The sequence below is a fragment of the Panthera leo genome, chromosome B1, assembly GCF_018350215.1.
Source record: "Panthera leo isolate Ple1 chromosome B1, P.leo_Ple1_pat1.1, whole genome shotgun sequence".
Classification (NCBI taxonomy): Eukaryota; Metazoa; Chordata; class Mammalia; order Carnivora; family Felidae; genus Panthera; species Panthera leo.
Window position 1 is genome coordinate 73,837,180 of NC_056682.1, and position 27,035 is coordinate 73,864,214.

General features: G+C 41.5%; 1 protein-coding gene across 3 annotated transcripts in view; it reads right to left on the minus strand.

Annotated features, from left to right (window-relative positions):
- TMEM131L (transmembrane 131 like) overlaps positions 1 to 27,035 on the minus strand; it is a 169,361-nt gene that overhangs the window by 57,386 nt on the left and 84,940 nt on the right. For all 3 annotated transcript variants that reach the window (XM_042935265.1, XM_042935264.1, XM_042935267.1), the window contains exons 6-11: positions 25,926 to 26,042; positions 24,461 to 24,571; positions 3,947 to 4,024; positions 3,590 to 3,743; positions 1,915 to 1,973; positions 1,495 to 1,603 (exon numbers count right to left, since the gene is read on the minus strand). In XM_042935265.1, the coding sequence (XP_042791199.1) occupies positions 1,495 to 1,603; positions 1,915 to 1,973; positions 3,590 to 3,743; positions 3,947 to 4,024; positions 24,461 to 24,571; positions 25,926 to 26,042 (628 nt within the window). The remainder of the gene's footprint in view (positions 1 to 1,494; positions 1,604 to 1,914; positions 1,974 to 3,589; positions 3,744 to 3,946; positions 4,025 to 24,460; positions 24,572 to 25,925; positions 26,043 to 27,035) is intronic.

The following is a 27,035-nucleotide window of genomic DNA, read 5'->3' on the forward strand; positions in this document are numbered from 1 at the left end:
TTCTTAACTCTGATACAAATACTCAAGTCTTTTTTTTTAAGCTGCATATATGGCCCCAACCCCCCCCCCCCAAAAATTCAAACACTAACAAAAAATGTGAAAAAAAAGTCCACCCGAGTCCCCAGTTATCTTGGAGGAAACAACTGCTAGCAGGTTCCTGAGCATCTGTCCAGTGTTCTATGACATGCAAGTACACAGACACCCTTTAAAGGACACCAAGTGTATGCGCTGTTTGCATTACATGCCCACATATGCCTCCTAATAGCTGCAGGGTATACCCTCCTGTAAATGCACTACAACTGAACGAGCCCCCTGTCGACAGACGGATGTTGTCACTAACAGTGCACATTTCTATAAGCAGTTCTGAATATGTATATGAGTGTACCTAGATAGTTCCCAGACGTAGTGTCAAAGAGCATAAATGTGCATTTTAAATTTTCACAGATTGCCAATTTTCCCTCCAAAAAGCCTGCATTGGTTAGTACTCTTGTCAAAAATACGTGTTTTTTCCCTAATCATTACCAACACAGAATATTAACACTTTATTGATCCAAGTAATAAATTATATCTTACTTGTTGCTTTAATTAACATTTCTTGAAACATAAGTGAGGCAGGGTGCCTGAGTGGTACAGTGGGTTAAGCATCTGACTCTTGATCTTGGCTCAGGTTATGATCTTACGGTTCGTGAATTCAAGCCCCACATTGGGCTCTGCACAGATGGTGAGGAGCCTACCTGGGATTCTGTCTCTCCTTCCCTCTGCCCCTGCTGGTGTTCTCTCTCTCTTAAAATAAATAAATAAACTTAAAAAAAATTAAAAAGGGGTGCCTGGGTGTCTCAGTCGGTTAAGCGTCCGACTTCGGCTCAAGTCATGGTCTCACAATTCGTGAGTTCGAGCCCCGCATCGGGCTGTCTGCTGTCAGCACAGAGCCTGCTTCGGATCCTCTGTCTCCTCTCTCTGCTCCTCCCCTGTTTGTGTTCTCTTTCTCTCAAAAATAAATAAGCATTAAAAAAATTTAAAAAAGAAAAAGAAACAGAAGTGAGGCAGGGCATGCTTTCATATGTTTCAAACAACTTGCATTTATTTACAGAACTCTTTTTAACCATAAATAAGAACCTAAAGCTACAGCTGGGTTTGTACTCACTAGATCTAGCTTGCATTCTGCACAAAGATACACAACCCGGGCAGCACAACCTTGTTCTCTGTGGAAGCACCACCTCCACCAGACACATTTACATCCTGCTCTTTCAGATCACCACGTGAGTTAAGCTTTAAATGCAAAATCCCCCATATGTGGCAGAATAACAGTGGCATCAACAATCATTTCTTCCATCATTCTATCTCTTAGAACTCTTAAGGCTGCAGTATTACCATCAAGCCAATTTGCTTTCTGAAAACCTTTGTGAAACCCAAATCATTTCACAGAAAAGAACTGTCATCATAACCAGATAACAAAAATAAAAAGACAATCTCCAGTATTTTTAAAATCTGTACCTTTGCAAGTGAAAGAGGCAATTTTTGTAAAGTTGGTTGCAGAAGTAGGTACGAGTACTGGTTCAAACTGCAAAGACAGAGCATCTCTCTGTGAGAAATGATGTACGTCCTACAAAAATAAAAATCCACATGACTATTCTCAGCTGGGTGAGTATCCAATGTGAATCAACTCTGTTAAAAGAACTAAGTCGTTCAGACTGGCATACAAGCAACTGCTCAGCATATGTGTCTATGACAGTAGGAAGGGGGTGCTGACAACCTTCATCCTAATGTGGGTTCAAGCAAGGGAAACCGGGTATAAATTAAAGCAAAAGAGAAATGAGACAAGTATTTCTGTATCTGTTGTTGAAAATTCCTCATGTTCTGCAATTAAACATACATTCGTAAGTTTAAATTTTACTTTATGTAATTTACAATTACCTGTATCCAAATAAGGCTGTTTCCTGAATGTAATATATACATATTTACTGCCGAATCATCTGTCCAAAAGAATCAGAGCAATGAGATTAAAACAAAAGAGTCATCTCATTCTCATACCTTAATATAGTGGCTAAAGTACTACATTACACATTTCTATAAAAAATGTGACTCGTTTTTCAACACTACCATTGAAACTGGGAACTATTTTCTGTTGGGTATTCTTCTAAGTCACAAGGAAAAAGATCTATACAAAAAGATTGACCTACCAACATGGGCTCTCTAAAGGATAATAAACTACCAGTGAAGATATTCTGAGTATAGGGTCACACTATTACTCCTCTGGATGAAACTAACCAACTGGACAGCTTTAAATAAGCGATGTTCTCCTATTGATTGGACAGGCCCTTATTTCCTTATTGGGATGATCACATTTGAGGAAAAACAAAACCCTGGGATCTCAAAACATCACCTTCCTTTCAACCTTCACTCACAGAAGTGCTCCCCATGGGACAGGGTCTTCTCTACATTGATGTCTATCTGGCCATTCTGAGAATCACCAAAAACTAGGAAGCCGAAGACAGGACAGCTCTCCTGCTGAAGAACCATCACTATTATAGCCAATTCTGAGGGCTGGAAAGTAGATGATGTTTGACCATAAAATTACACTTTGGTACCAATTCTTTCTCTGGATATGTATATGGTATGTGTTTATGTACACGTGGTACATGTGTATGTCTGTGTCCATATATAAATGTACATACACATACATATATATACATACAGACACATATACCAGAACAGCCTTGCTAACCAATGGATAACAGCAAACTCTACATTGTAAATGTCAAAAATCACCTAATATGTGTTGCCTACAAAAGTTCTTAGAAACTGAAGCTGATGAACTAGGTAATTCCTGGTACACAGGACATACATTTTCAAAGACAAAATTCATAACAATGAACACTACAATTCACACTCTCTTAACTTGTCCGGCATCCGGGAACAATTGGCACCCAGTCAGCTATTAAAAATACGACACGGCATGATTTCTTTAACTGAGCTTCTGCAGATCGTAACACTGGGACAAGAGACACAAAACTTCCCAAACACTTTGTGAATATTTATATTAGATTGTTGTGCCTGCCCATTTAACTTGTTTCCTATCTCAGAATGCAAAAAAAAAAAAAAAAAAAAAAAAAATCATCCCAAGAAAACTAAAAAGTGGTTTGCAGTTGCCACTTAATTTACTCCAAAATAATATAGCCTTATTAGCAGTTGCAGATTGAGAACCAGTCACTGTTAATCTCTTAATTACGAACGCAAAGCCTCGTTGTCTTGCATTGCAATGATACAGCCTACAAGTAAATGCTTTAAGAATGGTGATGCAGGGGTGCCTGGGTGGCTCAGTTGGTTAAGCATCTGACTTCGGCTCAGGTCATGTTCTCGTAGTTCGTGAGTTCAAGCCCTACGTCAGGCTCTGTGCTGACAGCTTAGAGCCTGGAACCTGCTTAGGATTCTGTGTCTCCCTCTCTCTCTGCGCACCCCTGCTCACACTCTGTCTTTCTCTCTCTCTCTCTCAAAAATAAATACTAAAAAAATAAAATAAAACAAAAAAATGGTAATGCAGGTTAATCAAGATATACTAGAATAACAATGTTAAAAGATTCCACCTTACCTGAGGTCTCAGATTTATCTGTGGCTACATAAATTATAGAAAGATGATCTAACAAATCTTGTGTGTTTTCTTCAAACTCTTTTGAGGAGTTTTCCATGGTTACGATTATGCTCATTTGTAGCCGTAAAACATCATCAGATTCCATATAACAACTCTGAGATTGGAGGGATGGAAAGAACAAAAGAAAAACTCAAAAAAAAAAATCATCCAAACTTTGTGATTTCAAGTTTTATAAAAAGAAAAGCACTTATGATAAGGTCATGTGTATTTCTGAAAACAGAATGTGTCATGTTATTTTTGATCTCCAAGCCAAAGGCAAGAAAGGAAGGATGAGAAGAGTGAATTTTTTAATTTTACCTTTAATTGCTGACACACTTTATTACGTAAACTGCATTCCAGTTGTACTTGCAAGAGACTAGTATTAGTGGTTTCTGCCTAAAAGAAGAAAAAAGGGGAGAAAAAACTTGAAAAGAGGCAAAGAGTTAAATCTTGTATTCATAGTAAACAATCTATCATTTATGCAGAACATTCATTCACTTAATAAATATTTGAGTATCTGCTAAATGCTGGGTACTATCCTAGTAGCTGGAAATAAACATGAATAAGACAGAAAAGCCTGTCACCAAGCTCACATTCTAATGGAAATCATAAGCTCTCCCTTGGGCAACATGAAAATTCCTATTATGGCAATAAGGAGATAAATATGTTCTAAATATACACAGGAACACTGTAGTTTGGCATTTCTTATACTTTCTGAACATTCTGTTTCAACACAGGAATCTTTTATTTCAAAGTAGGTTCACCCAGCAATAGCCAATTAACTGTTCTTCCGTCTGCCTTCCATTAATAGAATGTTAGAAGTTGTGGCACAACAGTTAAGAGATGTCTAAAATTGAAACAGGCTATCATTATCATTTTTAAAATGTGAAAGAGTTATGCATGGAAGAGATGAAAATAAATGAAAAGAATGCAAAATTTCATCAAGTTCAAAGATCTCAACAGCCACATGGAATGATAATCGACATATCTTTTAAGATAAGGAAATGCACACTCTGATTCAGAAATACAGTCATTTGGGGGGGAGGGGGGAGCTGCAGACGGTGAGCACACAGGGAAGTCAGGTAGTGCAGTGTGTAAATCCAAAACCCATCAGCTATGACAACTCCTCTTTTGTTCAGCTTGATGTGTCTGGCATAGTGATTATAAAATAAAAAGGCACTCGGCCTGGCAGCCACAGTCACGATGGCAGGAAATCTCAGTAAGGCAAGGAGGCATTCCCCAAATCCTTGGCGGACTTGATTGCGGGTAAGCGTTTATTCACTCCAGGAAGACTTAATATTAAGTAGAAAGAACCACCATGATTGTGTTTAATTTATTAGATTTATTAAGAATTACCTAAGCACATTATATTAAAAACACATTTTTAACTACTACAATTTTCATTCAGCGATTAAAGTACCAAAAAAGGAATCAGACACATTTTAAAATGCAGTAAAGATAGTGGAGTTTAATCAAAATGGGGTGCCTGGGTGGCTCAGTCAGTTAAGCTTCCAACTTCAGCCCAGGTCATGATCTCATAGTTTGTGAGTTCAAGCCCCTCATCGCGCTCACTGCTGTCAGCACAGAACCCACTTTGGATCCTCTGTCCCCAGCTCTCTCTGCCCTTCCCCCACTTCCCCTTCCTCTTGCCCCCCCACCCCGGGGGCTCATACTCTCTCTCTCTCTCTCTCTCTCAAATAGACATTAAAAAAAAAACATTTAAAGAAGATTAACCAAGCTTGAAATAGGACCAAACATTAACCAAAGACTATTCTAAAAAGCAACTGCTAATTGGGGTGCTGGGTGGCTCAGTTGGTTAAGCATCCAACTTTGGCTCAGGTCAATGATCTCACGGCTCATGAGTTCGAGCTCCTCATCAGGCTCTGTGCTAACAGCTCAGAGCCTAGAGCCTGCTTCAGATTCTGTATCTCCCTCTCTCTGCCCCTCTCCTGCCCACGCTCTGTCTCTCTCTCTCACTAATAAACATTTACAAAATTTTTTAATTAAAAAAATAAAAAGCAACTACTAGTATCTGCTAGACTTCAACAGAATAATACCATTTGTAAATGGAACCTAAAATCTTAAGGAAGAATTAGATGACTGAATTTGTCTTTCTGCAAACAAGTCCCACCATATCATAGACATAAAAAGAAAAAGGCCACTACTCTCTGAAATTGCTTTAACCAAAGTTATAAATGACCTCCTCACATCCAAATCCAATAGGCCCTTCCCATTTTGCCTAATGCTTCTGCCAATTTAACCCCATTAACCACTGGTGCTTCTCTTGGTTTTGCTCCTTCCTCTTTGCATCATCCTTTGTGGCTCTTCCCCCTCTCCACTTAAGATGTTAGAGTTATTAGGGATTCTTCCTTTTGCCCTCTTCATTCTCTCTAGGGAAGCTCTGTAACACACCAAAGCTGCCTGCACTTCTCTCTCCACACACCCATGTCCAGCCAATGGCTGGACATCCACCCGAATGCCCACGCTCGCCAAGACAGCTATGCTTGGTGTGCACGTCGTCCTGGAACCACTATTCATACGGTTATTTAAGCCAGAAACCTGCACACCAACTTCAGCTTCTCACTTACCCTTCTCAAACAAACCCATAACCACCAAGTAATACTGATCACAACTCCTCAGGAACCCTTGAATCCATTCACTTTCCTTTATTCCTATAATCCTGGAGATCGGGGGTCAGCAAACCATGCCCATGGGCCAACACTGCCTGTGTTTATAAACAAAGTTTTATTGGAACACGACCATGCTCATTCCTTTGTGTATTGTGTACGGCTGCTTTCATGCTACATCTGAAGAGAGGAGTACTTGCAACGGGGATCACATGGCCTGGAAAGTCAAAATATACTTTCCGAGCCTTTACAGAAAAAGTTGAGGAATGCTTGCCCTAGTGGGAAGGAGAAGGAGAGGGAGGGAGAGAGACAGGTAGGCTAGTCTCCCTGTGTCCACCTCTGTCCTCTCCATTCCAGTCTCCACACTGCATCAAAAGTGAGTTACCAATATGCAAATCAGGTGATGCCACTAGCTGCTTAAAACCCTTCGAAGACCAAATCCTTTACTGTGGCTTCAACACTCAGGTACCTGCCTAGTCTTCATCCACCTCCTTATTTATGCTCCAGCCTCACTGGTCTACTTTCTGCTCGGTTTTGCCTTCAACCTCTAAATGTGTTGTTTTGCTGTAAACTCGAATCCCCAATCCACCCTCCCTCTACCTAGCTAAACCTAATTCATCCTTCAGGTCCAGCTTACACACCCCCTCCACAAGGGTTTTCCCTGCCCCCACAGCTGGGGTAACTGCCCATTACTCACACCCACAGCACCTTTTCCCTGACCTTCCTTAACAGTCCTCATTATAATGTAACAACTTGCTCAAGGTCTGTCTTCCTCAGAAGATCGTAAGCCCCTTGCCCGATGCTGTTACCTCAATGCCTACCACTTAATCCGCACACAATATGCAATTAGTGAATGAAGACAAGTGGGCACACAGCCACAGATGCTTTAAAAAAGCAAGCTTGCATAAAATAAACTAAAAATAATAAACAGTGGCTCTAAAATAAAAGAATATACCAACTCCTGCCACTTGATGTGTACTTACGCTCTAAAACTTTCAACAACCAAAAGTTTAAAGAAAATCCCATATCAACACATTTTCAACGTATATAGTTATGTTTTTTGAAAATTTACAGCACTTTAACTATAGGTGTTAACCTGACAAGGCAATCCTCTTCCCTAAAATACTTCTTCAAATGTTGAGATGTTACAAGTTCAAAATTATAATTTTTTAACGTCTATTTGTTTATTTTGAGAGAGTGTGTGTGAAAGGGGGAAGGGCACAGAGAGGGAGACAGAGGCTGTCAGCACAGAGCATGATGTGGAGCTCAAACCCATGAATCATGAGATCATGACCTGAGCTGAAGTCGGATGCTTAACTAAGCCACCCAGGCGCCCCCAAAATTATGATTTTTAAACACGATTAACAATCCAACTTGCACAGTGATTTGATGTAATATAAAGCCTACTATTTTGTCATTTTTGGTAAGCTTCTAGATGGATGAATTTATAATTTACCATCTTAAGTAAGATTCCTCTCTTAGCTGGAAGTCTAACAAGAATAAACTACTTTATTATTTTCATTTGTTGCAGAACACATTTCAGAATCCCACAAGGGGGCGTCCTAGCACCTCCACACTGTCCTGAAGTGCTCCAGGTTTTCTCAAAGAACAATTTAAACATTCATGTCTTTAACCAAAGAACAAAACTACTGCAATGTTGACTTTAAAAAGTAAACCATAACCAAAACAGGAGCCACCTGAGGCAACCACACACACACACACACACACACACACACACACACACACACACACCCCTGGGATTGAATTCTCTCTGAAAGGGTCCCAACTGAGCACACTTGTTATGACAGTGGGACATCCCTTTAACCAAGAGTGTGCAGAGCAGATTATAAAAGGAGAACAGAAGCTTACTTCTCTACTTTTCAACAACCCCCCCCCCATTACTTTAACAAATTAGTTCATGAATTTTATAGCTAAAAACTAAAAACAATTTTTCAGTGCTTTCCACGTGAAGTATATGGTATCACTCCCTTTCAGAAGATGAGGGAAAACGTGGTTTGGAAGGGTTAAATGACTTATCAAAGGTCCTAACAGTAGCTAATGGAAAACCAGGAAAAAAAATAGCAGGTCCTTTAACACAAGTCAAGTTTTTTTCTAAGTAAATCAGAACAGACCAAGTCTACTCCTAAATTTAAAAACCAAAAAGTTCTTCACCATGGAAACAAGTATTAGAACACCATTCCCAGAGATAATGCAACATTCAAGAAAATAGCCACCAGGGAGGGGCGCCTGGGTGGCTCAGTTAAGCGACTCACTCTTGGTTTTGGCTCAGGTCATGGTTTAACGGTTCATGAGAAGGAGCCCTGCATCGGGCTCTGCGCTGACAGCATGGAGCCTGCTTGGGATTCTCTCTCTCCCTCTCTCTCTGTCCCTCCCCCTGCCCCTCTTGCTCTGTCTCTCAAAATAAATAAATAAACTTTAAAAAAAGGAAAAGAAAATATCAGTGTTTTAAAAAAAAAAAAAACCCTTTTGTAATGGCTTATATTCCCATGCTTTTGTGTTATAAGTCTAGTTAACTGAATCTAAGAGAGAAAAAAAATCACCTAGTTCTCTACCTGCTAAGAAACTCATCTTTGTGCATCAGGCCAGGGCACAGTGTGACTTGGGGGAATTGTGTACAGGTAAAGTGGAAAAAAAATTATAGATTTCAAGTCCTGTCATTTTAGAGAACTTAAAAAAATTTTTTTTAATGTTTTATTTATTTTTGAGAGAGAGAGAGAGAGACACACACACACACACACACACACACACACACACACAGAGAGTGTGAGCGGGGGAGGGGCAGAGAGCAAGGGACAAGAATCCAAAGCAGGGTTCAGGCTCTGAGCCGTTAGCCCAGAGCCCAATGCAGGGCTCGAACCCACAAATGGTGAGATCATGACCTGAGCCAAAGTTGGATCCCCAACCGACTGAGCCACCCAGTCCACGCTGGAGGACTTTTATTTTTAACAAGAAGAAACCAACATCCTAAGAAAAGTATATGAGAATTTATAATATATTAATCCAGACAGAATGAACAAGAGCCTTGAAATTATGTAACATTCCCAGCAATGACCACACACAAAAACCTTTCATTTAAGGAAAATAACTCATGAAATAGAAAAATATTAGATAAAATCCAATACTAGGTCCCATTTTTCTCCCCTTCCACAATTTTGAATGCTAAATTTTAAAGGTCCTTATACAGGTAAATTTCTCATGCCAACACACGTATCAGTAGGAACGCAGATTCTATATATGCCATGTGACCACGCCAGACAGTGGCCCACACACACAGTGCTAGGTCCAATACAGTCTACGCAGCAAATGATTTTGCATAAAACAAGCACTTTCTTGGATCTCTTCCACACAACACCCATGCTCTATAACCAAACTCCTAATTTAGTGTTTCCTGCACGACGGAGAGGCTCAGCTGAGTTATTAGTCAGCACTGCATGGTTGCTTTTACCCTTAAACAGCAATTGTGCTTCAACCCTCCCCATAACTGCTACCCTTCTATTCCTCAGATATTTAACCACTGAAACAAAATTCACCTATGTTGCCAGACCCACTGGCAAAAATATTTGTAAAAACCTAGGAACTCGTTGAAATTAGTTTTCTGTTTAAGGGAAGAGCATTTTTTCTTATCCGCATCTTTTTTAGAAAAGGCTTTACACTTAACTAAATTCGAGATGAAACCCCAGCCACAAAACCTTAGGGACATCCCCTACCCTGCCTAAGACTCTGTCTCCTCTTCAACAAAACGGAGTTAATGAATTCACAGCCACATTATGAGCCCTAAACGAGATACATAAGCCAATCACAGGGCATCAGTAAACCTTCAACAGGGAACATTATTGTTTTTACTTGTTCATTCACAATTGATGCATTAAATTAGCAAAATTCCACAATAAATAACTTAAATGCTCCTGGGAAGCATTTTCCCCCACATCAAAGCTGTAAGAGGGGAAACTCCTCTTCCACACTCCTTTGGTTTCTAAGAGAAGAGGTTTTTGTTTTTGTTTTTTCTTAAACGCTTCAAATTCTTTTTGTCTTATTTCACATTTGGTTCAGAACCCCCCAAAAAGAGAGAAGAGCCATTTATTGCCGACAGCTTTCCACCCTCCTGAAATGTGCCAGAAACCCTGAAAGACAGACAAAAAGCAATTTGGAGAACAAGTTAACACTTAGATATTGAGACTTTTTGTTGGACCAAGTGACAGTGGCCTGTATTGTGCAACACCTTGGCTTTTGCACTTGGATCGCAGATTTTTAACTGTTACGAGCTGGGCTGGCAGTCTCGGGAGAGCCTTGTGGGATTTTCACCTTGGTAGGTCATGGAGCATACGGTGACTTGATCCAAAGGCAAGCAGCTATTTTTATACGGCTGGATGTTGCCGGACCTTAAGCAAATGGCAAGTGGGTCCTGAAGGCCTGACCCAGGCCTTGATGCTGAGCCCAGCCTCGGCAAAAGTTCAGCCTTTGTGATGCAGGCTGCTGAGCTTGACCTTGAGCAATGTGGGCACAGTTTTTACTTAAATAGGCATAGCCATGGCAAAGATTAGCCATGGCTCTAAAAGGGTGCTGCAGTGGGAAATAGTATGGACGTTCCTCAAAAAATTGAACACGTATTTACACTACGATCCACCAATTCTACTTCTAGGTACATCCCCAAAAGTGATAGGAGGGATTCAAACAGCTATCTGTACACCCAAATTCATAGCAGTATTATATACAGTAGTCAAAAGTGGAAGCAACCCAAAATCCATCGATGGATGAATGAATAAATAAAACATGGTATAGCCATGCAATGGAATGCTGTTCAGTCTTAAAAGGGAAGGAAATTCTGACACCCATATGACAATATGGATGAACCCTGAAAATGTGATAACAAAGTGAAATAAGCCAGACACTAAAAGGCAAATATTCTGTGATTCCACTTACATGAAGGAGCCTAGAACAGAGGCAGAAATAATAATGGTAATCAGGGGCTGAGAGGAGAGGTTAACAGGAGAGTTACTATGTACTGTGAGTAAGAGTTTCAGTTTGGAAGATGAAAACACTCTGGACATGGATGGTGGTAATGGCTGCACAAAAACGTGAATTTACTGAACACCAGTCAATTGTACAATTAAAATGGTATCTTATGGTGTGCACACTTTACCACTAGGAAAGGAAAGGGAAAGGGAAAGGGAGAAGGGAGAAGGGAGAAGGAAAAAGGAAAAGGAAAAGATGTCCCAGTCAGGGCTCTCTCTCCTCAAAATAGAGCTTCTAGAACACCATCTGCTTTTATAACCAGATCTTGAAGAAACTGTTGGGTCCAACTCCAGGCAGGCAGTACAGACGGGTTGTTTGGAATTCTGTTCCTTTTTATGTATTATCTTCATGGCTATGAGTTGGAACTATGAAAAGTCTAGTTTAAATTCATGTGGGCTGGTCCACAGACTCAAAAGTTCCTCCCCAACTCACTGGGTCTAGATTTATTAATCATTTAAATGCTAACTGCTGTTTTAGATTTTCAAGATCCAAAATGACAGATATACAGATGGGTGGCAGATTTTATAAATAAAGAAGCAACAAGGAGGGGTGCCTGGGTGCTCAGTTGGTTAAGGGTCTGACTCTTGGTTTTAGCTCAGGTCATGATCTCCTGGTTCCTGGGTTCGAGCCCTGCACCAGGCTGTGCACTGACAGTGCGGAGCCTGCTTGGGAATCCCTGTCTCCCCCTCTCTGTGCCCCTCTCCGGCATTCTCTCTCTCAAAAATAAACTTTAAAAAAAAAAGAAGAAGAAGAAGCAACAAGGGTATTCTCATTAAGGAGCTATGTTCTCATCTTGGGTTGAGTCAGAGAAGCAATTTGACAGAATTATTGCATGCACAAAGAAGGCAACCACTAAGGTCCGTCCTTGGAACAATCCGGTTCACTCTGGAAATCAAAGAGGTGCTAGAAGGTTAGGGAAACATGGTTTAGTCTTCCCATCAGAGCAAGATGAACAAAAAATAAAACAGAAAGGGCAGATTAATGAAGCAAGAGGAAGAGAGGGCTCCCCTTAAAAGGAAGACTAACCTCTTAGGGAACAACCAGAGAGAACGTGAATGAGAAACGAGAAGGTACAGCCTTCTGTTGGGTACAGCCCAAGAGACATACAGAGAGATGGAGACAGCCTGGTACGTAACTGAAATAAGGGAGATAGATCTTTGTGCTTATTGGAGCTTAAAAATATATATAATGAAAGAATAAAAGCAAGATGTTAGCAGACTGGAATTGTTCCCCACAAAGGAATCAGGATTTGGTTATAGGAAGTATGGAGAAATGCACTTCTAAAGCCAGGATCAGAATCCATAGTAAGAGCAACTGAGGACTGAAACAGCTATACCCAGGGTTACACAGTCCTGGACAGGTTTGGGGGGGGGGGGGGCGCGGCGGGCACTGGGGGCAAGCAGGAATATCAGAGCAGAATGCCCAGAGCATATTAGGTGGAGACACAGTTACTGCCCATGCCCTGGGGGAGCATTTTGAGAAGTTTATGGAAGTAGGACTCAGTCTAGAGAAGGCACAGCAAAAAGAGGAAACTCATTAAACAGGAACCAGGCCAGACTATCAAGACAGACTGACCCCAGGCCTGATTTAGATGTTGGTCTGATAGGTGAGCATCTCCTATGGAAGACCATCCAATGCAGGGAAGAGAAGATGTGTTTGAACAACAGATGCTTTCAGCAGACCCAGAACTTACTGATTTTATCTCTTTCCTTTAGGAGAACTCACAAGAAAATATCTAGGGAAACATCTAAAGAAAAAAAAAAATCTAGATCAAAAAGTGAAAGAAAAAGGAAAAGGAACGAACCAATTCCAGAAAACAGTAGCAACTTTGCAGGTGTTACAGAAAGAAAGAGAGCAATAAAAGAAGCTGGTTAAATGGCGAGAAACTCAACTGAGCCTTCCTGAGAGCAAGAGGGGACAGGAAAAGCATATCCTGGAGGCAGAGCCCACAAGTGCAGAGAAAGAAGGGGCACACTCACAACCTGGAGGCCATGGTGAGCGGCTCCCGGCCAACATGCTGTCCCCACTAGGCCCCGAGCTTCCCAAATGTCAACAGCAGCTCCCCTCCAAGAACCTGAAAACAATGCCCCACTTGATGTAGGTGGGGCTAAAAGGGAAAGCCTTCTCTAAGAAGTAGGTCCCAGAAGCCTCAGTGAATCCACAGTAAGAGGCAATGGAAACAACTGTGTACACAGATCTCAATGCCCCTGCCCGGGCACTGTGGACACTCCATCCCTCAATAGGGTGTCCATGCCAGTCAGCACAGGAGTGCCAGAAACAAGGGCTTCCCGCAGAAAGAACAAAGACACACCTGTGACTGGCTGCAACCAGTGCCAAGTCCCAACTCTGAGGGGAGACCAGAGCGCCTCAGGGGCAACTTCCTGAGAGAGGAATACACAGGCTGCCGCCTTAGCCTCCAGACAAGCAATCTCTCCCCACTGAGTTTAAATGCAAGGTCTGAGAATCAAAACAACTGGCATAAACTAAAGCCAAAACCAAGGTGATGCTCTCCATCATCCATCCCTCCTTTCAGCAAAAATGAAGTACTGGGAACAATTCTGCTTAGAATCAGTCCCTTGAGGGCTGGGATGGGAGGCACGTTTTGCAAACCCAGTGGATGTATGGTTGATAATCTGATATTCCTGTGTGTCTTAGGATTCTAGACTCAAGCAAGGCTCAAGAGAGACTCGATATTATTTCTAAAGATATTTTTTATCTTTAAGTAATCCCTACACCCAATGTAGGGCTCGAACTCACAACCCCAAAATCAAGAGTCACATGCACTATGGACTGAGCCAGTCAGGCGCCCCAAGAGACTTAATATTAAATTAATGTAACTTGTGAAACTCCAGGGAAGCCGCACACATCCTAGCCAGAGTGAGCCTCAGCTGCACACAGGCATGGACAACCTCTCTGGCGAAGACCAAATGAGTAAGAAATTGGGGAGGGCTTCAAATTCTTTTAATGTTAACTCACAAGCCAAGATAATTTGATATGGGACTATAGCCTTGAACTTTCACGTCTTGCCAGAGGACTGGATCTCTGAATTTAAAAAATTTCCAAGAGTTTCACAATAGGAGAGGGTTTATATTCAAAACTTTATTTTTACAGTTAATTAGTGAATACATTTTAGTTAGGTGCCAGGTACCAATTCTAAGCACTTTATATGCATGAATTTAGTCAATAGCTACAGCCATCCTATGAAGTAGTGCTATTATTATTTATCTTATAGATAAACTGAGACACAAAGAGGTTAGGTAATTTGACCAAGGTCACTCAGACATGACCAAGATTTTTACCCAGGTGGTCAGAATTCACTTTCTTATTCACTCTACCATGCATCTCTATGATGGGGCATCCTTTATGACTGGTATTTTTTTTTATTGGAGTAGCTTTACTCTGTTATTTGAGCCCACTGCAAAAGCTCTGATAAGCTGTATTGGATATCATACTTGAAAAGAATTTGGAATGGGAAACAGATGCGGACATGAACTCTCAACCTTGACTCTAGTGTGGCTTTGGAAAAGATTATTAATGAATTATTCTAATTTATCTCAGAGCTTTCTAGGGGCAAGCTCAACAATGCTCCCCAACAGGCTGAGGATAATCAAAGAAATGGGGGTTTGGGTCCAGTGGGAGGAGGAACAGGCTAAGGAAAGTGGGAACACAGTTGCCAGAAGCCTGCTGATCTCCTTGTCAGGGGAAGGGGGGACCCAGGCTTAATAAAAGGCAAGCCCAATGAGTCAAGGGTATAAAAAACTGAGGAGTGTTACAAGGATTCTCTTTTCCTAACTTCACTTGTCCTTTGGCCCCAAGTCTTCCTCTCCCCTTATAGGTAGGGGAGGGTTGCTTGTCAGTGGGCCACAGACCATGATGCTGTGCTGTAGACAGTGAGGAGAAGGATAGGGGCTCAGAGGGGAGCTGCCTTCTTTCTCTCTACTCTTGAGAAGGGTGTCTGTCCTTCAGACTCAAAACTCCCCTTCTGATGGGCCGCTCCACAATCTACCCGAGGAGACAGGGAATTAGTAACTGGCTCTCTGACCTCAGTTGATACATGAGAATGTGGCTCATCAGCAATATGAAGGTGGCATTTTGGTTCCCTAACTCCTGATTCTTATACATACATTAGTTCAGAACCATATGTTATTTATTGGGCATCTTCATATACCCCAACATGTTTCTAGAACTTTCTAGAAAGTTCTAGAGTATAAAGTTTCTAGAGTATAATGAATGTCTGAAAGAAGTAAAAAAAGATTCATATCTTACAACTTCTTAAATAACTGAGGTTATAGTTTCTTTTTTTTTTTTTTTTTTTTAATTTTTTTTCAACGTTTTTTATTTATTTTTGGGACAGAGAGAGACAGAGCATGAACGGGGGAGGGGCAGAGAGAGAGGGAGACACAGAATCGGAAACAGGCTCCAGGCTCCGAGCCATCAGCCCAGAGCCTGACGCGGGGCTCGAACTCACGGACCGCGAGATCGTGACCTGGCTGAAGTCGGACGCTTAACCGACTGCGCCACCCAGGCGCCCCGGTTATAGTTTCTTTTTAAGATCATTTATTCAAGTATCAAACATTTATTCACTGTGTGTTATGTGGCCAGACTGCCAGGTGGTAAGAAAACAAACGTTGGCTAAGACAGGATTCCTGCACTCAAGGAGCTTATGATACTAGCAAAGGAAATGCATAAAAACAAAAGCTTCTAAATACTGTGTTTGCGATGCTAGGGATCTCTCATTTTCAGTAAAGAGCTAGTCAATTCTCCTGGAAGGCAGAAAAGACACTAGGTAATAATCACTGAGTTAAAGGAGGGACCAGGAAACTGATCAAGAACACTGTTCTCTCCTGCTAAGACAGTAGAGATTTTAAGGAAGCAACGGGGGAAGACGGAGGGAAGGGGACTGCCTGCCCTGCAGGACACAGAAGAGAAACACCCGCCCCCACACACACGTAGGTATTCTTCTCTCTAGACTTTCCCATGCTTCCTCCCTTCCTTCCACTCACCAGCTCCCACCCCCAACCCCTCCGGTCTCGGCTTCCCAAGCTCCCATCCCCTTGAATCATTCTCATTGGAATGAGATGAAAAAAAGAAAAATGTACAAATTTTAGCAATTTCCTTGCTTTTAAAAGCCATATTCGGAGGTAGGTAAGTAGAGGAAAATTAAGTAATGGCACATATTTACCTAACATATAGTAATAGCTTTCCAGAGTCTGACAGTCTATCATTTTTATGTAAAAAAAAAAAAAAAAAAAAAAAAAAAAAAATCAAACTTTTATCAGGCAAAGAAATGGTATTAAATATATTATTGATGTCACACGGATCTGTAGGAATTCTCAGCTGTCACACTCAGAAAATCTGTTTCTTTCATTTAACTAATGACGGAAGTCCATCAAGAAAATAGGACAGCTACAGAGGTTAAAGAACCTTTCCCTATTCTCTGTTTTCCATCTCCAAATCCTAGACGAGACTCTTATTTGTTATAATCTCCAAATCCTAGACGAGACCTTATTTGTTAGTGAGAAATGTGCCCCCTTCTTTTCTGTCAAACTGTGGTTGAAAAAACTTTCCTTGGTCCTCTCCCTATACTGATTTTACAGCTTCCCTTCCAGATTGCCACACTTAATTGACAGGGATCAGCACCTCAGCAGCCAAGAAAGAAGCAGGAAAACAACTTAGGGCACCTTCTCCCAGGCTGGCAGGAACCAGGCTCCACACAGACCTGGGGCCACAGCCCTTGCCTGACACCTGTCCCGGGCAGGCAGGCACAGGGGCCTGATGTCACCACTCCAAAAGCGAAGGCTGTGCCAGTCTCAAAAGGTTAGGAACTCCTGGTCTGAAATGCATTAGGTATCACGCAGCACACCCAGAAATAATCTCTCCTTTACTCAATCCAGCAACATTATGCTGTGATGGGAAGGGGAACCCTTCATTGTATACATGCACACTCAGGAAATACATTGAAAGGAAATGACAAAACTTTTTTTTTTTTTTTTTAATATTTATTTATTTTTGAGACAGACAGAGACAGAATGCAAGTGGGTTAGGAGCAGAGAGAGAGGGAGACACAGAATCCAAAGTAGGCTCCAGGCTCCAAGCTATCAGCACAGAGCCCCACATGGGGCTCGAACCCACAGGCCGTGAGATCATGACCTGAGCTGAAGTCAGACACTCAACCGACTGAGCCACCCAGGCGCCCCGACAAAACATTTTTTAATGTTCTTGTTTGTTTTTATTTCTGAGACAGAGAGATACACAGAGTGTGAGCAGGGGAGGGAGGGAGCTGTCAGCACGAAGCCCAAGGTGGGGGTCGAACTCATGAACCACGAGATCATGACCTGAGCCAAAGCTGGACATTTAACCAACTGAGCCACCCAGGTGCCCACTAGGATATGACAAAATATTAATCCTAGTTACCTTTGCCGAGTGTGACTGTAGTCTTGGGGCTTATTTCTAATTTTTCGCTTCTCTGGTTTCCCATGTTATGTTCTGATTACATAATAATTTTGGTATAATCACAATCTCACTTTTAGATAATGTGATAATAAGGTATCATGTTAGGACACACACACACACTTTTATTTGGTGGGAATGTGTGTCATGTGTTTTCCTCTAACTTCGAAACTTATCTGGGTTTCCCACACTGCCTTATCATTTTATTTTTAACAATAGACATTATTTTATAATGATTCTAATACCAATAACTAAGTTCCTGTAAATCTCTGAGACGAGCCTATCGTGATAGTGAGCCTCTATGCCAGACCTGAGATGATGCCAATTTCTAACATTGTTTTGCCCAAATAAACCGCTCAAACACTCCTCAAATCTCAACAGTCTGGAACCAAAATAGCACTGTAAAAAAACATTAAAAGGTAAAAACTCTCACTTTTTCACAAGCCTAGCACAACTGTATTTATGTATTCTATCCCACCACGTATTTTATAGTTACACTCACCAAGTATAACCTAGCTTATATTCTACTATTCCCTTGTCAGACAAAGCATCAGAATTATAACTTGGAAGAACTACTTAACAGTCTACCATGTTGATACAATCACATTCATCAAATCCTCTTTCTACTGTCGAGCCTGTAAGCTGTCCCCATTGTTCGTCTGCCATTATAAAAATGTAGCCAAACCCCACATTTTATTTGCCATTTATCTCTCATGGAACCTGAGTTACTAAGTCCACAGATGTGGAAGTCATCGCGACACTGAACTATACGTGGCGCAAATCCCTCGGCAGAGCGCGCTGGCACTGCCCATCCCAGCTCGGCTCTCGGCCTCCACCAGGTAACTTAAACTCTACATCCATCCTACAGTTTCTAAAATAAGGATATTACCACCTGCCCTAGTAGTAAATCTGGTGAAGGTCAAAGTGGCTGATGTGGTGAAAAGGGGAAGTTATGCAAATCCTACATGTTACAACAGGTAGATACACTATTTGGGGATCTCAACTCAGATGCCCACTGACTCACCTATCTATTAAAAACTGTGGGGGCCCTCAATGTACTAAACACTAAGCTGATGTTGAGATTATAAAAATGAAAAAGAAACAGGCCCATGGAAGAGAGCCTCATGGAGGATGACACCAAACGTTCAAGCAGGGGTCTGAACCACATGCCAGGGGGACTGGAACACAGACTTGCCCAGGGCCCTGGGGAGGCTGCGGAGGAGCTGATACCTGAACCGGGTCTCAGAGGAGGGAGCGAGAAGGACAATGAGGGTTAGAAGGGGGTGAAAGCCTATGAAGGAAAGGCAGTATGTAAAAAGGGATGGCCCGTTTCAGCAGCGAGCGGTTTTGGAGGCCGGAGTGGAGAAGAGAAGGGCAGGACGTCTGAGGCTGGAGAGGAGGCTGGAGCAGGTGTCGAGGGCCTCATATGGCAAGCTCCGGGGCTCAGGCTTTATGCTGAAACCAACAGGGGCCCAGCTAGTACAGAGACCAGGGAAGCACTGAACAGCTTTGTCTGGGAGGACATGAGAGCAGCAGTGTGACACATGGAGCGGAGAATGACTGGGACAATAACCCGGGGGTCAAATAATGACAAGACTACAACAAAAGCAGAGGAACCTCAGACTTTTACTCAGACCCACTGCAACAGTGACCTCTCATCTGCTAGGAGCCCTCGCTTCAAAAAGGGCCAAACAAATGAAAAAGAAGGGCCAGATGAAAAGGTTGAAAAAGAAAAAAGCAGACACACATGGGCAGCAGAGAGGCGAAAGGTATACCCTCCTCCCCACCGAACCTAGTGGCTGTTACAACACATCACCAAAAATCTAGATAGAAAAGAAATCACACACACACTCTTGTTTCCAGCAGAAGAAAGGGAGCCATTCAATCCGATTCAACTGAGCAGGAAAAATGCAAAAGTCAGATACCAATGGGTAAAGACACAAGTAAAACGGACCAAAATGAGCCCAAAGTGCAAAAAAAATGAGATAACATAACAATGATTATTGGCACCCTCGTTTATCCCATGAGATGGAGCTAAGGAAGCAAGTGAAAGCAAAGCTGACAATATCTTAATTTCTGCCCAAACCTTCTCACTCTCTAGCGTTCTAGCAGACCCACCTTCCAGCTCCCAACCGAACCAGAGTACCTCCCAAACCCTCTATCCCGTTTTGAGGGAAGCTGAACTCAACACTCACCTCAGATGATGGGTTCGTGACCAAAAAACAGAAAAAAGGAAAAACAGAAGAGCAAAATGAAGACATTTCTTTCTGAGAAAGCATAGCTGGCAATTATGGCCACTTAAACACAACACAAACACATATATGTATGAGGTTTAAATGCAAAAATATTATAGTCAGGGGCGCCTGGGTGGTTCAGTTGGTTAAGTATCTGACTCTCAGTTTTGGCTCAGGTCATGATCTCGTGGTTTGGGAGATCGAGCTCCGCACTGGGCTCTGTGCTGACAGTGCAAAGCCTGCTTGGGATTCTCTCTCACTCTCTCTCTGCTTCTCCCTGCTTTCTCTCTCTCTCAAAATAAGTAAATGAACATCTTTTAAAAACGGGACTACTAGATACCCACACACAGAAGAATGAATTAGGATCCCTAGCTCACACTATACACTAAAATGTCAAAATGCATCATAGACCTAAATGTAAGAGATAAACTATAAAACTCTTTGCAGAAAATAAAGAGGTAAATCTTGGTAACTGTGGACCTTTTTAGATAGGACACTAAAAGGATAAGTTACAAAGGAAAAAACAGGCAAAACTGAAGTTCATCAAAACCGAACACTTTTGTACTTTAAACAACACCATCAAGAAAATGAAAAAACCAACACAGAATGAGAGAAGTATTTGCAAATCATGTACTTGATAAAGGCCTAGTATCTAGAATATATAAAGAACATTTACATCTCAACAAGGACAAAACAAATAATCCAATTTTAAAGTGGGCAAAAGACCTGAATAGACATCTCTCCAAAAAAGATATACAAGTGACCAATAAGCACATTGAAAAGATGCTCAACATCATTAGTCATCAGGAAAATGCAAACCAAACACCTAAGCTATGACTTCACATCCACTAGAATGTTCTTAAAAAACCAAAAAACATAAAATAAGTTTTGGTAAAGCTGTGGAAAAACTGGAATCCTCATATATTGCTGGTGAGACTGTAAAATGATACAACCACTTTTTGACAGTTACTCAAAATGTTAAACATATAATTACCATATGACCACAAAAGTCCACTCCTATGTACACACCCAAGAGAACAGTAAACATATGTCCACATGAACTTGTACGAAAATGTTCACTGCAACAGTTTTGATAATAGCCAAAAAGTGGAAACAAATCAAATTCCTGCCAATCGGTAAATGATGAAACAAAGTATGGTATGTCCATACAATGGTTCACTAGTACAGGGTAATAAAAAAGAATAAAAGACTGATATGCGCTATGACATGAATGAAGCTTAAAAACATTAAGTGAAAGAAGCCAATCATGAAAGATCACACATTTCATTTATATGAAACATCCAGAAGAGACAAATCTATAGAGACAGAAAACTTAGGGGTGGTTGCCAGGAACTGCGGCCGTGGAAATGTTCTAAAATTAGACTATGGGGGTGGCTGCACAATTCTTGAATATACTAAAAACTGCCGAATGGATCAAGTCTGTGGTATGTGAGTTATAGCTCAATAAAGCTGTTAAAAAATAAATTAAAATGCAAAAAAAAAAACAGAACAAAGAACCCCTGAAACTGCTCCCATGGGAGAACTACAGACGTCCCTCCAGCCGGAACTTCATCTGACCAGTGTTCACTGAGCGCCTCTGCCGGAGGCCCTGGGCTAGGTGTAGGGGACCCTGTGGAGAGCAACAGCAGACAGTCTCTGCTTCCATGGGGCTGCAGTTTCACGGAGGGAAGGAAAGGGTGGCTGAGTAATGGGGATAAGCGTTCTAAGTGGGAAGAACACAGTTCTACGACAGTCCATCCAGGGACCTGAACTAGGATGGGGAGAGATGGCAAGACTCTCTGAAGAAGTGGAGCTTGAGCTGAAACAGAAAGGATGAAATCGGGGCTACTCCAGAGGACATTTGGGGAGGGGGAATCTGAGGAAACTGCAGGCACAAAGGACGTGTGGAGGAGTGAAAACGGCAAGGGTGAGCAAGCAGAGGAAGCAAGCAGAGGAAGACCACATGACGGTAGAGAAACAGCAGCCAGACCATGCAAGGCCTTAGAGCCACACTAAGAACCTGGTTTAAGTCCTGAGACCTGCAGGAATACACTGAAAGGTGTTAAGCAGATGACTAGTGTGGTCCAACTTGCATTTTAGGAAAAGAGACTTTTGAAAGGGCCAGACTAGATGCTGGCAGATCCGTTAAGGGGCCACTGGAGTAGCCTGGGAAAGAGATGATGACAGCCTGGATGCAGGAAAACAGGCAGCAGGCATCATGGTCAGCAGATAAGATCTGCCAGGTACAATGCATATAACGTGCAAGCTCTCCTCATAGCAAGGTCTCTCACAGGCCTCATAGAGAGGCCTGCATGGTCATTGCCTCTTTCCCTTAATTCTCTGTATCCTTAAATTAACCCCTACTAAGATATCTGAACACCTGTCTCTGTTTCAATACTTTTATCACCACTAATACAGCATCTGGCATTCAAAGCTTCCAGTCTCAGTAACCAGAGAAACCTGGCCATTCTCAGCCACCCCCTTTGCTGAAGGACGGCCCTGAGATAAGGCTAAAAACGTTCAGCAGGAAAAACCCATGCTATCAGCATATGCAAGTTACACTTACCCCAGCCCTTTAAACCCCTTACAAAAATGCAAGTCAGTTCAGATCATTTTTATGCTAAAAACCGTTCAATACAAGGGCACTTGAGTGGCTCAGTTGGTTACAGTCAGACTCATTTTCGGCTCAGGTCATGATCTCACCATGCAAGAGTTCAAGCCCTACATCGGGCTCTGCACTGCCTGCTTGGGATATTCTCTCTCTCTCTCTCTCTCTCTCTCTCTCTCTCTCTTCCCCTGTTTGCTCTCTCTCTCTCTGAAAAGAAATAAACTTAAAAAAAAAAAAGTTCAATACATCCATTGGTCTTAGGATTTAAACCAAATCCAAATGTACAAACTAAAAGAAATCTTCCTTAAAATCCTGGGAGGAAGGGCTATTCAGTTTTATCAAAGTAAAAATAATACCAAAAATTCCCAAGAATTATCTAAGTGATGACAAATCTCCCAGACATTACATTACAGGTAAATTAGTTTTATTTGTCTTCCCACTGGAATGTAAGCTCCAGGAAGATGGAAATACTAAACCAGTGCCTGCCCACAGCAGAGGAAGACTACTGAATGAAGGAAAGCCCCAGGCACTACTGGGACTGACACCAAGTTCTAAGCAATATTCTTTATTCACTAATCAGAAAGAAAGGGTCAGTAAGGTGATACACTGGTTCAAGACTTTTCTTGGAGCTCCTGGGTGGCTCAGTGGGTTAAGCGTCTGACTTCGGCTCAGGTCACTATCTCATGGTTCATGAGTTTGAGCCCCACGTTGGGCTCTGTGCTGACAGCTCAGAGCCTAGAGGCGGCTTCGTATTCTGTGTCTCCCTCTCTCTCTGCCCTTCCCCTGCTCATGCTCTGTCTCTCTCTCTCTCTCTCTCTCTCTCTCAAAAAAACAAACATATATATAAAAAAAGGAATTTTCTCAATTTCAAAAGTTAGCCATAGTTACAAGGAAATAAGTCAAAGGGGAAAAGTGGTCAAACTTATACACTATAAATGAAATGCATATTAAAACAACATTAAGGTATCATTACAGCTGACCCTTGAATACCATGGGTTGAACTGTGCAGGTCCACTGATATGCAAATTTCTTCAATAAATAGAGAACGGTACTGTAAATGTATTTCTCTTCCTTATGATTTTCTTAGTAACATTTTTCCTAGCTTACTTTATTAAGAATACAGTATATAATACATACAACACAGAATACGTGTTAATCAACTATTTATGTTATCTGCAGGGCTTCCAGTTAACGGCAGGCTGCCAGCAGTTAAGTTTCTGGGGAGTCAAAAGTTATACACAGATTTGAACTGCATTGAGGGTTGATACTCATAGCCTCTGCACTGCTCAAGGGTCATCTGGATATACATTCTAAAACATCAAAAACATTTCTTTCCACTGAGCCACACTCAAGAAAGGCTAGGAGTAGGGAGAGGGGAAGAGAGTAAGACATTCCTGAAAAAATATCATTACTAGTGACCATAGCAGTCTGTCTTCTTGAAAAGCAACCTGGCAATATTTAACAAGCTCTATAAAATGGTTCATGGTCTTGAACTACAGACACTCTCTTTACAAAATATATCCTGAGGAGACGGGTAATCCAAAAAGGAAATAAAAAAACTTATAAAACATGTACATGGACTAATGGTAGTAATAACGAAAAACTGGAAACACCTCAAATGATCAAAAACAAGATAAAGCCAACTATGACAAAGCAACACTATGGACTATACAGCCTTTCAAAAGAAGAACATGGATTCCACTGACACATCAGGATTTTTTCAAAAAGCGGCAAATAGTAAAATCCCAATTCTAAAAGCTGGTGAGTTTAACATCTCTAGCAATCCTATATAAAAAGGGCTGTAAAAGATACATAACTTTAGAAGACTACAAAGTTTGGCGTTTGCTAGAATTCAAAATAAATCCACCATTAAAATTACCTGGGTTTGTGAAAGCTGAATGCTCTGAACCTGTGGGAGCAGAAAATAAGCATTTGGTAGCTGTTTTGCAGACCCTTCTGTAGAGATTCTTCGAGTGCCAATTCCAGATACCTTCAGAAAAAAAAGAAGTTAATTACTCCTCTATTTGTTTTGAAACATATTTGCCGTAATATTAAAATACCTTTCCAAAGGCAATCTGTATTCACCACCTTGACCTTTAACACGGTATTATTAATCCAGGGGCACCCAGGTGGCTCAGTTGGTTAAGCGCCCGACTTCAGCACAGGTCATGATCTCACGGTTCATGAGTTCAAGCCCTGCCTTGGGCTCTGTGCTGACAGCTCAGAGCCTGACGCCTGCTTCAGACTCTGTGTCTCTCTCTCTCCACCCCACCCCCCTGCTTGTGCGCGCGCACGCGCTCTCTCTCTCTCTCTCTCTCTCTCTCTCTCTCTCTCAAAAATAAATAAATAAATAAATTGTTTAAAGACTGTATTAATCCTTGGGGCACCTGGGTGGCTCAGTCGGTTAAGTGTCTGACTTCGGCTCAGGTCATGATCTCACGGTCCGTGAGTTCAAGCCCCGCGTCAGGCTCTGTGCTGACAGCTTAGAGCCTGGAACCTGCTTCAGATTCTGTGTCTCCCTCTCTCTCTGCCCCTCCCCCATTCATGCTCTGTCTCTCTCTGTCTCAAAAATAAATAAACATTAAAAAAAAAAATTTAAAGACTGTATTTATCACCGTCTACGAAAGAAAGTAACAAAAGTTGTCACATTTAAGCTCAATGTTCCTCATTGTAGCAAAGCTTTTCAGATATAGACAACTTTTCCATTAGGGAAACAAGTGTTAAATGGAATCCAATAATAAATAATAACGAAAATGATAGATCTTGGCTTGATGCTACATCGTATTAAATAAGTCACAGATACCACTTAAGATAAAGATTCCTAACTACTTTTGTGAACAACGACAAAAAGATTCTTCACTCTCCATCCCTGGTGCCTTGATATCAATAGTAAGCTCCCTGAGAACTGGCCCCCAAACATGCAATCCTTGTCCCCTGATCAGAAATATTCCCGAGCCTAGCAGGGACGAAGGCAAAATCAGTAGAGACTGCCTTTATAGCTCCTCCCTCTGGACTGCTCATGAGGTGAGGGCAGAGAGTTCTGAAAGTACACTCTATTTTATAACAGAAATAGAATACGGTAGACTTCTGTGTTTTGTTCCAATGTCCTTCAGAGATTCATGGTGAGAGTTACAGCTCTGTACTCTGAGCCGAAGACAGTCCCATGTGTGTGGCATGGGATGCAGAAGAAGGGTGAAAGCTGGTGAGTTTAACATCACTAACGATCTTATATTCTAATAACATAAGTCAGGTGGCAACATTTCCAAAAGTCTTTTACAAAACATCCAAACCCCTTTGTTAAATCAACAACAAAATCATGGGACAAGAGGGAAAAACTTACTTACATGATAGGGAAGGACTCCATACGAGGAGGTATTAATAAATAAAGAACTTTCAATGCTTCCTTCTTCAGTAGGTAAGAAAATAATTCTGAAGGACGTTTTCCCCATTGCTGGAATTACCTGAAATAAAGGTACCAAATTAGCCATTGGGAATGGCCCTCTTTAAAAGATGTCTTTCAGAGACTTTCTTTTTGACAATTTCTGTTAACAGATTTCTGCATATCTGTACCCTTGATTCAGAAGTATCATGAATCCTTAGGAATCCCCCAAATGGAACAAAATCCAACAATCTAAGAAGGTATCGAAGGACATACCACAGACTTATAGCAAGGCAGCTGCCGAGTGCTTTCACTTTGGATTGGGAACCCTGTGCCCTCACATCCTTCCTTTTCCCTCCTCTTCTGCACCCACGTGCGTTCAACGGCCTTTATCGAACACAGTTCTAACCTTACTTAAGTAGAAGGAGCCACCGATGTACAAACCTGGCAATACCTAATAAAAATCAGGAGCTGCATTTATCTGGACAATCATAAACAGAATAGTGGACCTCCTCTTACACCATTTCCTTGGTCTTATATTTAAAAGAAAAAAAGTGTATCAGGTAGACATCAGTACACTAAATAAACAAATAAATAAAACCCACCAGTGATTGGGATCTTCAAAGACCACTGAAATCTAAACTACTAGAAGACCAGGGTCTGGAGCTCTCTGTTACGGTGCGAATTAACTTTATAAGGAGCCATTCACTGCCTCCTACTCCTACACTTAGAAGGAGTCCAATTCTAGTCAGTGTGCCAGGCAAAGAGACCATGACTATAAAACTTGTATTAATTACTAAATGCTTCAGCATTTGCAGTCATTTCAAGACACGTAATACTATATTTCTTTAACCATGAAAAAGTCCTATTAAATACACAAACATTATACTTTGTTTAGACTCTAAACTTTTTTTTCCGTGTTTTTTTTCCATGTAGATACCAAGAGCCACCAAAATTATGAACAACTGAAAAAATAAATGTTAAAGCAAACACACAGAAGGGAAGAGTTTGGGTAGCAGAAAAGGGGGAGACAGGGAGCAGAAAGTAAAAACTTCAGGCCAAAGAAAGCAAGAAA